Raw genomic sequence first — 16,514 nt, 5'->3', positions numbered from 1 at the left:
TATTAAATAATAATTACCATATAATAATAATAATTTTAATAATTTCAATAGTCATAATAATGCTTTAATTCGAGTACTAGTTATTCAATACAATACAAAAGCTATATCTACTATCGGTACCACCCAAGTACCATCACAAAATATCCCACTCTCAAATTTCTAAATCCTCAATCAATATTCATGGCACATTTAAAATGTCAAAATCAATATAAAATTCAAAAACATTTTTTTTAATAATTCTACGCATAAATTACCACTCACACTTAAATAATTATTTACAAAATATAAAATACTGAAAAGCTACACAAAGAAAAAACAAGATTATACCAGATATAATCTCAGATTATACTCATTATAATCCGAGTTATGCTCATTATTATCTAGATTATACTCATTATAATCCGGATTATACTCATTATAATCTAGATTATACTCATTATAATCTGGATTATACTAGCTACTATCCAAAATTTCTACTCAATGTAATCTGAGATGATAACCAGTGTAATCTTGTTCCTTCCAAGTAGATTAAAAAATAAAATCACTCAAAAAAATTTTAACAAAGTCGCTCAGTATCTACGAGTACAATTGGCTGCTTTGGATTTGTTTGGCGTGCGAAGAGCTTCAGCATAAGACATCTCCAAGCGTCTGAGCCTCGCAACTTCTTCAGACGCGGTACTGGGCTTGAATTCCAAGGAACCGTTATTAGGAACATTGTTCGAGGAACAGAACCTGTGATTGTTCCTGGCTTCCTTGTTCCTACTAGCGAACACATGAATAGTGTTCCCGTTCCAGTGAGTTCCATCCTGTTCCGCGGTAGTCAGAGGGCGGAACTTGATTCTGCGGTTGGGCTTACCGGTTCCAGGAACCGGGCTGTGAGTTCCAGGAACTTGGTTCCTGGAACTTGGAATAATTTCATTGGACTCATTAAAAACCTTCCTGTGGTGTTTCTTAGCAGTGTTCTTCTTGCGAACTTGAATGGAGAGGTAATCTAAGTGGTGGCGCCGCTGGTTTCTCGGCGGTTCCTGGAACTTCTTCTGGTTCTCGTTCTCCTTCTCGGGTGTGGAGGTGTGAACGCGAATCACCGGCTCGGAAACAACCGAGGAGATAACAGAGGACAGAACACTCTGCGTGTCATCTGTCAATTCCTCCGGTTCCTGCGCATGTTCCTGCGCATGCGCAGGCTCGTCTCTGCGCGCAGACGCAGAAACGGTGCTGTCCAACAGAGGGAGCTTCTCGCCCTCGTCTTTAGCCTCTGCAGCGCGCTTCAGGATGCAGAAAATTTCACTGAACAGCTGACGGTACTCAGGAGTCTTTCGGAACCTGCTCTCGAACGGGCTGTTGTCGTCGTAGATGCTGAACTTGCAGTCCTCTCCGTCGGCGATGGAACAGAGTAAGGAACCTAACCTACCGTCTGTTTGAGTCTCTTTGTTACTGGTCTCGTCTGAGAACCCGGAAGATGAAGTCTCCGCCTCGGAGAAGTCTGTTGGTGTTCCGGAAAATGGTTTCTTAGGATAGCGACGGAACCCGTTTGTTTTTGGTTCCGGGGCGGCCTCTGATGGCGCTGTCTGCAAGCTGTTGAAGTCCCCGGACATTTCTAGTTCTTCTTGCAGAGACATGCAAGGGGGCGTTGGTGATGGCTTCTTTCGGGCTACTGGTTGGCGCTGGACTTCTAGAAGAGCTTCGTATTTTTCTACTAGTACTCGGTACGGGTTTGCGTCTGGTTTTATTTGTTCTTTTGAATCCGGTGTGTCGATGTCCTAAACAAAATTTTTTTTTTAACAATTTTTATTAGTTTTTTTATTTATTGCTAGAAAAAAATTATTTTAATTAATAAAAATTAATTAATAGTTTTAATCAATGAAGATTAATTAATTTTTTTCACTAATAAAAATTGATTAATTGTTCAAATTAATTATTTTAGTTATTAAAAATTAATTATTTTAATTAATAAAAATTAATTAATTATCAAAATGAATTGTTTTAATTAATAAAAATTGATTAATTGCTGAAATTAATTATTCTAATTGAGAAAAATTGATTAATTACTTAAATTAATTATTGTAATCAATAAATCATTATAATTAATTTTTTTAATTAATAAAAAGTAATCAATTGTTAAAATGAATTGTTTTAGTTTTTAAAAATTAATTACTTGTTAAAATTAATTATTTTAGTTATTCAAAATTAATTGTTTCAAATTAATTGTTTTAAGTAATAAATATTAATTAATTATTGAAATTAATTTTTTTAATTGATAAAAATTGATTAATTGTTCAAATTAATTATTTTAGTTCCTAAAAATTAATTAATTGTTCAAATTAATTATTATAATTAAGAAAAATAAATTAATTGTTGACATTAATTATGTTAGTTATTAAAAATTAATTAATTGTTATAATTAATTATTTTAATTAATAAAAAATTAATTAATTAATAAAATTAGTTATTCTCATCAATAAAAATTGATTAATTATTAAAATTAATTGTTTTGATTAATAAAAATTAATTAATTATTGAAATTGTTTGTTTTAATTATTGAGAATTAATTAATAAATTAAAAAAAAAAAATTAATTAGTAAATAAAAAAAAATAAATTTAATATTAATAAGACATTTTATTTATACAAAAAAAAATGTATAAAAATAATATATGACTAGACACACTACGAGAAAAAAATTAAAATACTAACTACTGCTAATTAAAACCTGAAGCAATTAAAATTAAGTTGAGCGTGTTAAAAAATTAATATTTATAAAAAATATTAAAAATTTTTTTTCTAAGTTAATTTTTTTAAATTGTAAAGAATAAGATTGTTAAGAATAATTAGCGGCAATTGGAACGGGCTAGTGAGTAGTTTGATAATGTATCGACGGACGTGGCTGGGAACATCCGATAAATTTCTAACAAATGTGTTGATCTTAGTGACTAAATTCCAGAGCCGGTTAAATATTGTTCTGGTGTCGGTATTGTTTTGTGTTGTTAAATTTTTACTGTTTGTTGGTGTCGCCTGGAGAAACAAATCATGGATTAACTAGTCAAACAATAAATGCAAAAAGGCTAATTAAACTTAAAATTAAATTAAAAAATTGGACAATTGTCAAAGAGCTCGCTGACAAAAAAGAATAAAAAAGTGTCAAGTACCTCGACCAAAATTTCCGAGTCCCTCTGGCTGTTGAGGTAAGACTCTGCCAAACTGATGTCATCATCTTCCTCGGCGTCGAGCATCAGCGACAATTCGTCGTGAGGCCTCGCGTCGTAACCTCGAAGACAGCGACCGCATAACTTGCCTTGCCTTAGAAAAAAAAAAATTATGTTAATTTATTTAAATAAAGTTAGTTTAATTTGATACTAACTAGTATAATAAATAAAATTTAGCTTAATTATATAGTGACTTTGGTTAAATTGCACTGTACTTTCTTAAATATTGACATTTTTAAAGGAATAAGCTCATCCCCATGTTCTACTCATCAAGAGCTTTCATTTGAGTACCCACATGCATTTTTGATATATTTTTAATATATACATATATATAATATAAATTTTTAAGATATAAGCTCATCCCAATGTTCTACTCACCAAGAGCTTTAATTTGAGTACCCACATGCATTTTTGATATATTTTTCATATATACATATATATAATATATATAAATATATGAAAAATTGATGTGGGTACTCAAATGAAAGGTCTCGATGAGTATTACATCAGAATGAGCTTATAACTTTAAAAATGTCAATAGTTCACAAAATATAAGGTCATTTCTTAATTATTGACATTTTTAAAGATATAAGCTCATCCTTGTATTCTACTCATCAAGAGCTTTCATTTGAGTACCCACATGCACTTTTGATATATTTTTCATATATACATATATGTAATATATATAAATATATAAAATATATGAAAAATTGATGTGGGTACTCAAATGAAAGGTCTCGATGAGTATTACATCAGAATGAGCTTATAACTTTAAAAATGTCAATAGTTCACAAAATATAAGGTCATTTCTTAATTATTGACATTTTTAAAGATATAAGCTCATCCTTGTGTTCTACTCATCAAGAGCTTTCATTTGAATACCCACATGCACTTTTGATATATTTTTCATAAATACATATATGTAATATATATAAAATATATGAAAAATTGATGTGAGTACTCAAATGAAAGGTCTCGATGAGTATTACATCAGAATGAGCTTATAACTTTAAAAATGTCAATAGTTCACAAAATATAAGGTCATTTCTTAATTATTGACATTTTTAAAGATATAAGCTCATCCTTGTATTCTACTCATCAAGAGCTTTCATTTGAGTACCCACATGCACTTTTGATATATTTTTCATATATACATATATGTAATATATATAAATATATAAAATATATGAAAAATTGATGTGGGTACTCAAATGAAAGGTCTCAATGAGTGTAACATCAACATAAGCTTATATCTTTAAAAATGTCAATAGTTCACAAGATACAAGGTCATTTCTTAATTATGCATCTAGAAATAAAGCATGTTTAAATGCAGTCTAATTATTATAATTCAATGATAAAAAATAATTACCTGACTTCTTCCAGGGTATTAATTTCATCTTGCAAGTTTTTCATATCCTGGGCCTTATTGCGCCACTCATTAAGCTGCTCCTCGAGTGCGCGATTATCTTTGAGTATTCCCTCAAGCTGCTGCCGCAGCTCTGATACTTTTTTCTGCTCTCTGGCTCGCTGGTTCCGCGTCTCCTGCAGTTGAATCAGCAGCTCATTCACCTCGTCATCTTCTGAGCCGTTTATTCGCGCATTTAAATCACCTGGAGACGTCTTGGATGGACTTTTTACAGCTGTCTGTTCCAAGAGACAATTATTATTATTATCAATTTTTTTTCCAAAAAAAAAAAAACCGAGCGAAGCTCGGTTTTCCAGATACTTACAATTTATTCAAGACAAAATTTTGACACGTTAAAAATAATAAATAATTATAATTACCTGGTGTATGCTGCCATTATTCGAAATGTTTGTCCAGGTCGTCTCCTCGGTGGTTTTAGCAACATTGTTCTGCTTGCTCTGTAGCTTTCGGATGTAGTTTTCATGCTGCGTCTTTAATTCGTCGATTGTCTTTGACAGCTCCTCACATTTTGCCTCAAGATTTTCGATTGTTAAACATTGGCTAGAAAATAATAAAAATTACTTAATTAATTACATTTTTTCTTGTTTTTTAATTAATTAACAATTAATAATTAATTGTTGATAACAAAATATTTTAATTAATTAACAATTAATTATTAATTGTTAATAACAAAAAATAAATATTTTAAAAATTAATACCTTTTGACGAGTTTTTTGTTGGCTGTACTTTCGACAACGAGTCTATGGTTGGCACGTTCTAAATCTTGGATGCTTACTTCTAATTGTTCGTACACTTTAAGTCTTGAATCTGTCACTTCTCTCAGCGCCGCATTTTGTTTTTTTAAATACTGAAAAAAAAAAAATTTTTTTTAATAATTAATAACTTATAAATTTTATCATTTAATTCCAAAAAAAACTCAAACATAAAATTTTGATTCTGTTTTATTAAATAATGAATTTTGTTAAATTGCAATGTACTTTCTTAAATATCGACGTTTTTCAAGATATAAGATCATCTCGATATTACACGAATCGAGATCTTTCATTTGAATACCCACATGCATTTTTGATATATTTTTCATATATACATATATATAATATATATAAATATATAAAATATATGAAAAATTGATGTGGGTACTCAAATGAAAGGTCTCAATGAGTGTAACACCGGGATGAGCTTACATCTTTAAAAATGTCAATAGTTCACAAGATACAATCTCATTTCTTAATTATTGATATTTTTAAGATATAACCTCATTTCGATGTTACACTCATCAAGACCTTTCATTTAAGTACCCACATGGTATTTTTTATATATTTTATATATATGGTATTTGTGATATATATAAATATATAAAATATATGAAAAATTGATGTGGGTACTCAAATGAAAGTTCTCAATGACTGTAACATCAGAATGAGCTTATATCTTTAAAAATGTCAATAGTTCTCAAAATACAATGTCATTTCTTAATTATTGATATTTTTAAAGATATAAGCTCATTTCGATGTTACAATTATCGAGAGCTTTCATTTTAGTATCCACATGCATTTTTGATATATTTATATATTTATAATATATATAAATATATAAAATATATGAAAAATTGATGTGGGTACTCAAATGAAAGGTCTTGATGAGTGTAACATCAGGATGAGCTTATATCTTTAAAAATGTCAATAGTTCACAAGATACAAGAGCATTTCTTAATTATGTATCTAAAGAGATATAGAAACCTTAAAAAGGCACAAATTCAAGCCAAGACCTTTGTAATGACACTTAATTTTATTAAAAAATCTCAGTGTTAGTATTTTTTGATACAATATATAATCAAATAATTAAATAAAAGTTTTTTAATTAAAATTTTGAAAAAAAAAAAATTAATTGACTAACTTTAAAAAAAAAAAAAGAAAAATTGAAGGTTTAATTAAAGAAAAATAAAAACTTAAAGAATGTAATGATGTGAGTCGCGGAAGTGGTACCACATGATTAGATGGCATCACTCAATTGTGTACAACACTGTAATTAATTTAATTTCCTGAATGAAAGTTACGCTCTGGATCCTCGTAATTCAGAGATTTGCGATTCGGATACCTGAAAAAAAATTCACCAACTAAAACTGAAGAGTGTAGGCGGTTTTAATTGATGGCTCAATAAAAAATGAAAAGTGATCGAACAAAACTGAAAGTCACCTCGTTAACTTCCCACGTTAATTCATCGCCTTATATATCTTACTATTATACATTATATATATATATATATCACACGTCCACGCTCACTCTCGAGTCTTTACTTAACTTGGATATTTATTTACATCATTTACACCATCACCATTTATTCATACACTTATACTTAATGAAAAACAAAAGTATATGATGGTGCAGTAATCCCGACAAGTTTGTAAGTAAACAAGGTTAATCACCTCGATTTCCTGAGCCTGCTCGTCAATCGTCGTCTGATGGGCTTTCAAGCTTGTTTCAAGTTCCTTGTTACGTTCCAGAAGTGTTTTACCCAGCTCTGCCGCTAACTGAAGATCTGCAACGCAATTAACAAAAAATTATTACTTGGATTCCGATGTCAATGATGTAAAAAAGTACCGCATTCCGGTTTTTTCTTAGAAATTTTATTTGTTGCATCACTTTATATTATTTTATGAAAATAATAATAATAACTAGAAACCTGGCAGTCACTACGTGACTGCCGTTACTTGTGAATTGTACATAACATTTTGCTTTATTAAATAATGACTTTTGTTAAATTGCACTGTGCTTTCTTAAATATTGACGTTTTTATAGATATAAGCTCATCTTGATGTTACACTCATCAAGAGCTTTCATTTGAGTACCCACATGCATTTTTGATATATTTTTCATATATACATATATATAATATATATAAATATATAAAATATATGAAAAATTGATGTGGGTACTCAAATGAGAGGTCTCGATGAGTGTAACATCAGAATGAGCTTATATCTGTAAAAATGTCAATAATTAAGAAATTATATTGTATTTTGTAAACTTATGATATTTTTAAAGATATAAGCTCATCCTGATGTTACACTCATCAAGAGCTTTCATTTGAGTACCCACATGTATTTTTGATATATTTTTCATATATACATATATATAATATATAAATATTTAAAATATATGAAAAATTGATGTGGGTACTTAAATAAAAGGTCTCGATGAGTGTAACATCGGGATGAGTTTATTTCTTTAAAAATGTCAATAGTTCACAAGATACAAGGTCATTTCTTAATTATGGACATTCTTTAAGATATGACCTTATTTCGGTGTTACACTCATCGAGACCTTTCATTTAAGTACCCACATGGCATTTTTTGTATATTTAATATATATGCTATTTGTGATATATATAAATATATAAAATATATGAAAAATTGATGTGGGTACTCAAATGAAAGGTTTCGATGAGTGTAACGTCAGAATGAGCTTATATCTTTACAAATGTCAATAATTAAGAAATTATACTGAATTTTGTCAACTTATGATATTTTTAAAGATATAAACTCATCCTGATGTTACACTCATCAAGAGCTTTCCTTTGAGTACCCACATGTATTTTTGATATTTTTCATATATACATATATATTATATATAAATATTTAAAATATATAAAAAATTGATGTGGGTACTCAAATAAAAGGTCTCGATGAGTGTAACATCGGGATGAGTTTATTTCTTTAAAAATGTCAATAGTTCACAAGATACAATCTCATTTCTTAATTATTGACATTTTTTAAGATATGCTTCATTTCGGTGTTACACTCATCGATACCTTTCATTTAAGTACCCACATGGCATTTTTTGTATATTTAATATATATATATATATATATATATATATATATATATATATATATATATATATATATATATATATATGAAAAATTGATGTGGGTATTCAAATGAAAGGTCTCGATGAATGTAACATCAGGATGAGCTTATATCTTTAAAAATGACAATATTTCACAAGATACAAGGTAATTTCTTAATTATGTATCTAGAGACATTTTCGAATGCAGCCTAAATACTTATAATAAATTGACTATCGGTGAGAATGAAATGAAACCTTGAAAAGACACAAATTCAAGTCAAGACTAACATTATTTCATTAAAAAATATAAAACCTTGTTACTTAAATAATTTTTAAAATAACGGTCCTAGCCAAGATTCGAACCCAAATTCTTTCATTTACAAATAAAGTAATCTATTATTCCAAAAACTAAATTACTTTTCAAAAAAACGCATTTCTATTTTCTTTTCTAAATTTCTGTGAAATAATCCAACAGAAAAAAAAAGAATAATAAATTCAAAAGAAGAATTTATGTAATACCTAATCATACACGACAATCCCCTTAATTTGCTATTTCCCAAGGCAAAAAAATAATAAATTATATAAACATAATAATTAATAATTAAAGATCGTTATAACTGGTCTCATGAATATTCAACGAAGTAAAAATAAAATAAAACTGAAATTTTATACAAAAAAAAAAAAAAAAAACTATAAAATTTCTTCTTCAAATTTTTTCCAAATTTCTTTCTATTGAAAAAAATCAAAATTTACCTTCTGGACCTTGAAGGCAAGCCAACTCGATAGAATAATCCCAACAGTCCAATGAACTCAACTGAGGAGGCTCCCAAACAACGTCAACACTTTGACCACTCATTTTCCCACACTTATAAATCCCAAGAATCAAAAAGCTCAAAACACCCTTAAAAACCAAAAGTCACCTAGCGGAGGAACTTCACATTATATTATAGGTAAGTACAATCCAATTTGTCCAAAATTTAGATCATAACTCCGTAGATACCCTCAACAATTTAAGGAATCAGCGAAACTTGAATGGAGCACGATCAATCTGTACTATACGGCAAGACCGGTTTAAGATCAGATCGTGACTGCCCGGAATAAGTTGAAGTACTTGCAATCAGAACGTAAGGATGGTTTATAAGTGTAAGCAGAAGTACTCGTTGGAAAGAAGTGAATGCTGCGAACTGGATATGGATGCACTGAGCGAAAATATCCAGTCCTTATTCTCACTTATCCACAACACGAAGCAACAAGCAACAAGGAACGTGGTATGACCAGGTACACTTACTTCAATACTGAGAGGAGCTATGCATTACCAGTTAGAGTATTCCAGTGCCCAGCGGTGGTTTACTCCCCCACCTAAAGCCCTTTCTCTTTGAACCTGTCCCTACTTACTCAACTAGTGTTGGAGAACATACACTCGCGCATTTGGCATTTTAAAACTACCTGCTGTACATTCATCTAGATTTAACTTTTTTTGCCTACCTGATATTTACCTTATCAGCTTTGTTCCTCGACCTTTCATTAGTTTCCAATTTTCTTATTCCTTAAAAATTACAAATTTTAATGGATTTATAAGTATTACAGCTTTTTTATCTATTCCTATCGTTTTTTCAGCTAAATTACGCACTTTCCACATGAAAACTAATGTTTTATGCTACTACAATTCTCAAGTCACTTTTTCCGAAATTTAAACTGACGATATCTTTTAAAATAATGCATTTATTTACTAGATTTTATTTTTTTTAGATTCTAGAGCATGAAATTGAAGATTCTACTGAAAATTATTTTTTAATTTGCTTTTGTTTAAGTACTAGGAGGATTTTTGTGCTAAAACTGGGAGCATCAGCTGGCGATACGTCGCCATTTTGTTGAATGGATTTGAAAAGGATTTTAGGCGCCAAAATGTAAAATTTGAGTAATTTTAAATTCTTTTTTATCAATAAAAATTTCCCAAGTTTTTTAACTAATAGAGCACTATAAAATTGATAATTAGTCTTTAAAAATTATTTATTTTTTAATTAAGATTAAGCAAAGAAGTTAATTTTTTACTCAGTGAAACTTTTTTCGGTCACCGAAAAAATAATAACTCAGAAAATGCTCAAACCAGGAATTGAACCTGGTCAGACGGACTACAATCTTCATACAATCAAGTAGGAGATTAGAGTCTACGTATTTAAAAACATCTAAAATACATCATTAAAAATTGTCAATATACAAGAATTACTCAGTGGGTGTTAATAGGTAACTGAATGATAGTTACGGACAGTGTCTCGGATAGCTTAAGGGTAGAGCAGTTGGCGCGACACCAAAAGAACCAGGTTCGATTCCTGGTCTGAGCATTTTCTGAGTTATTATTTTTTCGGTGACCGAAAAAAGTTTCACTGAGTAAAAAATTAACTTCTTTGCTTAATCTTAATGAAAAAATAAAAAATTTTTAATTATTAGATATATTCACCCGAAGACGGTATTGAGTGCTCATACCGACAATAAAAGTGGTGAAAATAAATTTAATGTAAAAAATTTAAAATTTAAATTTATATATATATTTTATTTACATTATTTTTACATTTATATATATATATATATATATATATATATATATATATATATATATATATATATATATATATATTTAAAATTTAAATTAGTCTAACATCAATTTGGATCGGGGATAATGACTTTGAAATATAGAACTCTTTAATTATTATTATTATTATTATTATTATTATTATTTATTATTATTATAAGAAGTAATAGTCAAAAATTAGTCACTCTTCAAGAATTTGGATCGGGAGTATTCGGCTTAGAATAATAATAATAACTATCTATCTTCATTAATAAACACCGATTATCGAGTCAAATATATATATATATATATATATATATATATATATGTACATATAGATATATTAAATACCTTAAAATATTAAAAGCCTTGACCAAAAGAGACTTACTCAGTGGAACTTAATAGGTAACTGGAAGGTAGTTACGGACAGTGTTTCAGATAGCTTAACTGGTAGAGCATTTGGCGCATAACCAAAAGATCCAGGTTCGAGTCCTGGTCTGGGCTGTCTGAATTATTTTTTCAGTTACTGAAAAAGTTACACTGAGTAAAAATTACATCTTTCTCTAACAATAATTGTCGATAAACGAATTTTAATTGTGAATTTCACCTAAATTTTCTATGATGGTATGAGACTTCATACCGATAAAATATTATGGTGAAGAAGTAATAATCAAAAATTAGTCATTCTTCAAAAATTTGGATCGGGAGTATTCGGCTTAGAATAATAATAATAACTATCTATCTTTATTATTATTATTTTTTTTTTTTTTTAAGTTGATGTCTCCATCAGCAACTGTCCAAAATTACAGCAACAAAACAAATCATTTAGGTATTGATAAAAATTAATTAATAATAATATCAATAATAAAAATTTTTCAACTACAAAATTTTCTTCTTATAAGAACATACTTTTTAAATTTACTATTAATATGTGACTATGATATATATAAAAAATCAGGACCGATGGCTTGCGAAGAACTCGAAGTAGAATTATGGATAAATGTGGATAGATATATTCAAAAATTAACCAACCCAAAAATTAAACTAGCTATTTCTGGAGTTGTTTTTCCAACGGTACTTTACAACCACAATTACCAATTTGATAACTAGATAACTACATGACTATATTGCAGCGCGAGGGTATATTACCTGAACCAAACATAACAGACGGGAAAAAGTACTACATCAGCAACGATACTTTGTCCAAAATGAGTAAATGGTTGAAAGACAATGAAGAAAACTTTGAAGACATTAAATACGACGCGATTGTATACGTGACAAGGTAAGTTTTTAAAAATTATCAAGACTAGAATGTTCAGTGACTAATTTGGAGGTTGAGCATTTATTAATCATGAGAGAAAGCTAATTTAGATCTCCAAATTACTGTAAGTGTACTTAGTTATCTTAGTAAACTGTTATTTTAATCGTTCCGCTTAAATAGTTCGCCGCTGAAGAATTATGATGACGACAGACAGAGATATGTTAATGATAATTATATGACAGCTCCATTTGTCTGTCATTACAAGAATAATAAGAAAAGTGAAGCGACTAGGCCTCCTGGAGGAATTTTTTATTATAATAATGATAGAGACAAATTTGGTATTAATAATATTTACGGTGCATACTTTATTGCTGAAGGGTAAGCTTTTAATTCTTAGGAGCTTTAATAAATTTAATTAAAAAAAAAATACTAATTAATTATTTAGATTTGGAGTTCCATATGATCAAGATGTTGGATGCCAAGGTGGTTATGTGATGGACAATTGGAACCGAAATTATGATTCTTCCTGGTCTGAATGCTCATTGTCGGCTTTTCAGAAGATAGAGAAGTATTAAATTAATTTATTTATTTTTTAATAGTTTATTAAAAATTGAATCTATAATTTATGAAAACTAATAAATTATGGCAAAAAATGCAATTTTTTGTAACAAATTTGATAGAAAGTAATCATAAGATTTTGGTTTATTAAATAATTACTTTTGTTAAATTGCACTGTACTTTTTTAGATATTGACATTTTTAAAGATATAAGCTCATCTCGATATTAAACTCATCAAGAGCTTTCATTTGAGTACCCACATGCATTTTTGATATATTTTTCATATATACATATATATATATATAATATATATAAATATATAAAATATATGAAAAATTGATGTGGGTACTCAAATGAAAGGTCTCGATGAGTGTAACAACGGGATGAGCTTATATCTTTAAAAATGTCAGTAGTTGACAAGATACAAGGTCATTTCTTAATTATTGATATTTTTAAAAATATAAGCTCATCCCGACGTTACATTCATCAAGAGCTTTCATTTGAGTACCCACATGCATTTTTGATATATTTTTCATACATACATATATCCAATATACATAAATATATAAAATATATGAAAAATTGATGTGGGTACTCAAATGAAAGGTCTTGATGAGTGTAACATCGGGATGAGCTTATATCTTTAAAAATGTCAATAGTTCTCAAGATACAATGTCATTTCTTAATTATGTGTCTAGAAATAGAGCTAAAATCTAGAGATTTTTCTTATTCTCTTAATAACATAAATTTATGAGTTTATTGAACTGTTATTAACTTTTTTTTCATTTTTCAGAAATTCATCTTATTCCTGTTTGAAGTGGACCCTGGAATCCATAAAGTCAGACCAAGATTACGACGATTCATGAAAATTGATATAAAACAATTGTTTATGTAGATATTTAAGAACGAAAATACAACTTGTCCTCATTTAAGCAACAGTGAACAACCGATTTCTCAGCATAGCTCACGCAACCGGTTTTTCAAATACACTTGTCTTTATACGTTACGTAAATGTAATCAAGGACTACACATACAACATTAGACCGTACATTGTATGACAAAATGACAATATTATATATTTATACATCTAATGTATCAGATATACAAAACTCGGATGCGTTTCTACCGCTGCCATTTAAAAAAAGCTAGCATTTACATACTAAGCTTTTTGCAACGGGAAACTTCTTTAATGCCGGTAATAAATTTCATAATAACTTTATGGTTTATGAGCTATCTCTCATTAGCGCTGCGGGCGATTGTTTTTACAGTTCGAAAATATTTTAGTGAGTTATTGTAGATTTATACATTCTTGCTATCAAATAATTGCGGTAAGTATTCTTTACGTTGATGCACTTTCACCTGTTGAAATATTAGAAGAGATTCCGAAATTGCATTAACCCTATACTTAAATAATACCATTTATTGCAAGTCAACTTTGACTTACACACAGAAAAAAAATTTCTTTTGAAAAAAACTGACAATTTTTTTAGAAGAAATTAATTTTTTTCTATTAATTAATCTATATTATTAACAGAATGAGAAAAATTTTGTCTTCAGTATAGTTATATGAGTCATTTAGGTACGTAATTAAGAAATGACCTTGTATCTTGTCAACTATTGACATTTTGAAAGATATAAGCTCATCCGGATGTTACACTCATCAAGACCTTTCATTTGAGTACCCACATCAATTTTTCATATATTTCATATATTTCTATGTTATATATATGTATATATGAAAAATATATCAAAAATACATGTGGGTACTCAAATGAAAGCTCTTGATGAGTGCAACATCAGGATGAGCTTACAACTTTAAAAATATCAATAATTAAGAAATGACCTTGTATCTTGGCAACTACTGACATTTTTGAAAATATAAGCTCATTCTGATATTACACTCATCGAGAGCTTTCATTTGAGTACCCACATCAATTTTTCATATATTTTATATATTTATATATATTGTGTATATCTATATATGAAAAATATATCAAAAATACATGTGGGTACTCAATTGAAAGCTCTTGATGAGTATCTTTGAGAGATGGGCTTACATCTTAAAAATATCATAAGTTGACAAAATACAATATAATTTCTTAATTATTGACATTTTTAAAGATATAAGCTCATTCTGATGTTACACTCATCGGGAGCTTTCATTTGAGTACCCACATCAATTTTTCATATACTTTAGATATTTATATATACCATATATATATCATATATATATATATATATATATATATAAATGCATGTGGGTACTCAAATGAAAGCTCTTGATGAGTAGAACATCGAGATGACTTATATTTTTAAAATATATGTTATATATATGTATATATGAAAAATATATCAAAAATACATGTGGGTACTCAAATGAAAGCTCTTGATGAGTGCAACATCAGGATGAGCTTACAACTTTAAAAATATCAATAATTAAGAAATGACCTTGTATCTTGGCAACTACTGACATTTTTGAAAATATAAGCTCATTCTGATATTACACTCATCGAGAGCTTTCATTTGAGTACCCACATCAATTTTTCATATATTTTATATATTTATATATATTGTGTATATCTATATATGAAAAATATATCAAAAATACATGTGGGTACTCAATTGAAAGCTCTTGATGAGTATAACATTGGGATGGGCTTACATCTTAAAAAATATCATAAGTTGACAAAATACAATATAATTTCTTAATTATTGACATTTTTAAAGATATAAGCTCATTCTGATGTTACACTCATCGGGAGCTTTCATTTGAGTACCCACATCAATTTTTCATATACTTTAGATATTTATATATACCATATATATATCATATATATATATATATATATATATATATATATATATAAAATGCATGTGGGTACTCAAATGAAAGCTCTTGATGAGTAGAACATCGGGATGAGCTTATATTTTTAAAATATATATTATATATATGTATATATGAAAAATATATCAAAAATGCATGTGGGTACTCAAATGAAAGGTCTTGATGAATACAACATCGAGATGAGCTTATATCTTGAAAAACGTCAATATTTAAGAAAGTACAGTGCAATTTAACAAAATTCATTATTTAATAAAGCAAAACTTAATTTATTTATAGTTTACAAGTCACTGCAGTCTCGTAGTGCTAGTTTGAAATTAATTTCTTAATTTTTATTTAAAATATTAGTAACAAAAATTAATTAAAAAATATTTTTATTACTATGTAATAAAATAAATTAATTACAAATAATTTTTAATTTTTATTTAATAAAAAAAATTAGTGATAAAAATGAATAAAAAAATTTTTAGTACTATTTAATAAAAAAATTAATTAAAGAACTTTGGATTTTTCATTAATGATTCAGGAAGATTTTTTTTAATTAAAATAAAAATGTTTAATCATTGAAGAAGACTCTTGAAATTGAACTTTAGTCGATAAATAAAGTACAACCTGTTGATACATTAAATTGATAGTTAATCCAACGAAATACATGAAGAATTATTGGATGAGATAAACGTGCGTGATTAAAATAGTTCTCACGGAATTTAGACGGTACAAAAGTAAATGAGGTGTCGGAGAAAAGTATAAAGGTAACTGGTGTATTTATAGTGGATAATATTATCATGTTATTGTTATTGTTATTATCA

The 16,514-nt window shown here is 28.3% G+C and overlaps 2 protein-coding genes across 2 annotated transcripts; one reads left to right on the top strand and one right to left on the bottom strand.

Annotated features, from left to right (window-relative positions):
• Positions 1–42: 42 nt before the first annotated feature.
• LOC123265582 (cerebellar degeneration-related protein 2) lies at positions 43–9,747 on the bottom strand. Its single transcript, XM_044729365.1, has 7 exons — positions 9,229–9,747; positions 7,053–7,165; positions 5,326–5,474; positions 4,987–5,167; positions 4,571–4,845; positions 3,145–3,295; positions 43–1,760 (listed from the first exon to the last, which is right to left on the bottom strand). Exons 1-7 carry the CDS (start codon positions 9,329–9,331, stop codon positions 570–572), a joined length of 2,163 nt encoding a protein of 720 aa, XP_044585300.1. The 5' UTR covers positions 9,332–9,747; the 3' UTR covers positions 43–569.
• A 2,254-nt stretch (positions 9,748–12,001) lies between these two features.
• On the top strand, positions 12,002–14,323 carry LOC123265587. Its single transcript, XM_044729371.1, has 5 exons — positions 12,002–12,118; positions 12,178–12,326; positions 12,486–12,683; positions 12,751–12,873; positions 13,657–14,323. The coding sequence occupies exons 1-5, from the start codon at positions 12,008–12,010 to the stop codon at positions 13,727–13,729; spliced, it is 654 nt and encodes a 217-aa protein (XP_044585306.1). The 5' UTR covers positions 12,002–12,007; the 3' UTR covers positions 13,730–14,323.
• The last annotated feature ends 2,191 nt before the right edge of the window (positions 14,324–16,514 follow it).

This window comes from Cotesia glomerata, linkage group LG5, assembly GCF_020080835.1.
Source record: "Cotesia glomerata isolate CgM1 linkage group LG5, MPM_Cglom_v2.3, whole genome shotgun sequence".
In the NCBI taxonomy this organism is placed as follows: Eukaryota; Metazoa; Arthropoda; class Insecta; order Hymenoptera; family Braconidae; genus Cotesia; species Cotesia glomerata.
The sequence above is the reverse complement of the archived record's forward strand: the minus strand, read 5'-3'. Positions and strand labels throughout refer to the sequence as shown.

What these genes read in the sequence shown, in the direction of transcription:
- LOC123265582 (XM_044729365.1), bottom strand. Translation starts at nt 9,331, where the DNA reads ATGAGTGGTCAAAGTGTTGACGTTGTTTGGGAGCCTCCTCAGTTGAGT. An exon ending in AACAAAAAACTCGTCAAAAG is followed by an intron (nt 5,168 to 5,325) that starts GTATTAATTTTT and finishes ATTATTTTCTAG; the next exon opens with CCAATGTTTAACAATCGAAA. An exon ending in ACTCGGAAATTTTGGTCGAG is followed by an intron (nt 1,761 to 3,144) that starts GTACTTGACACT and finishes AATTTTGTTTAG; the next exon opens with GACATCGACACACCGGATTC.
- LOC123265587 (XM_044729371.1), top strand. Translation starts at nt 12,008, where the DNA reads ATGGCTTGCGAAGAACTCGAAGTAGAATTATGGATAAATGTGGATAGA. An exon ending in GCGATTGTATACGTGACAAG is followed by an intron (nt 12,327 to 12,485) that starts GTAAGTTTTTAA and finishes CCGCTTAAATAG; the next exon opens with TTCGCCGCTGAAGAATTATG. An exon ending in GCTTTTCAGAAGATAGAGAA is followed by an intron (nt 12,874 to 13,656) that starts GTATTAAATTAA and finishes TTCATTTTTCAG; the next exon opens with AAATTCATCTTATTCCTGTT.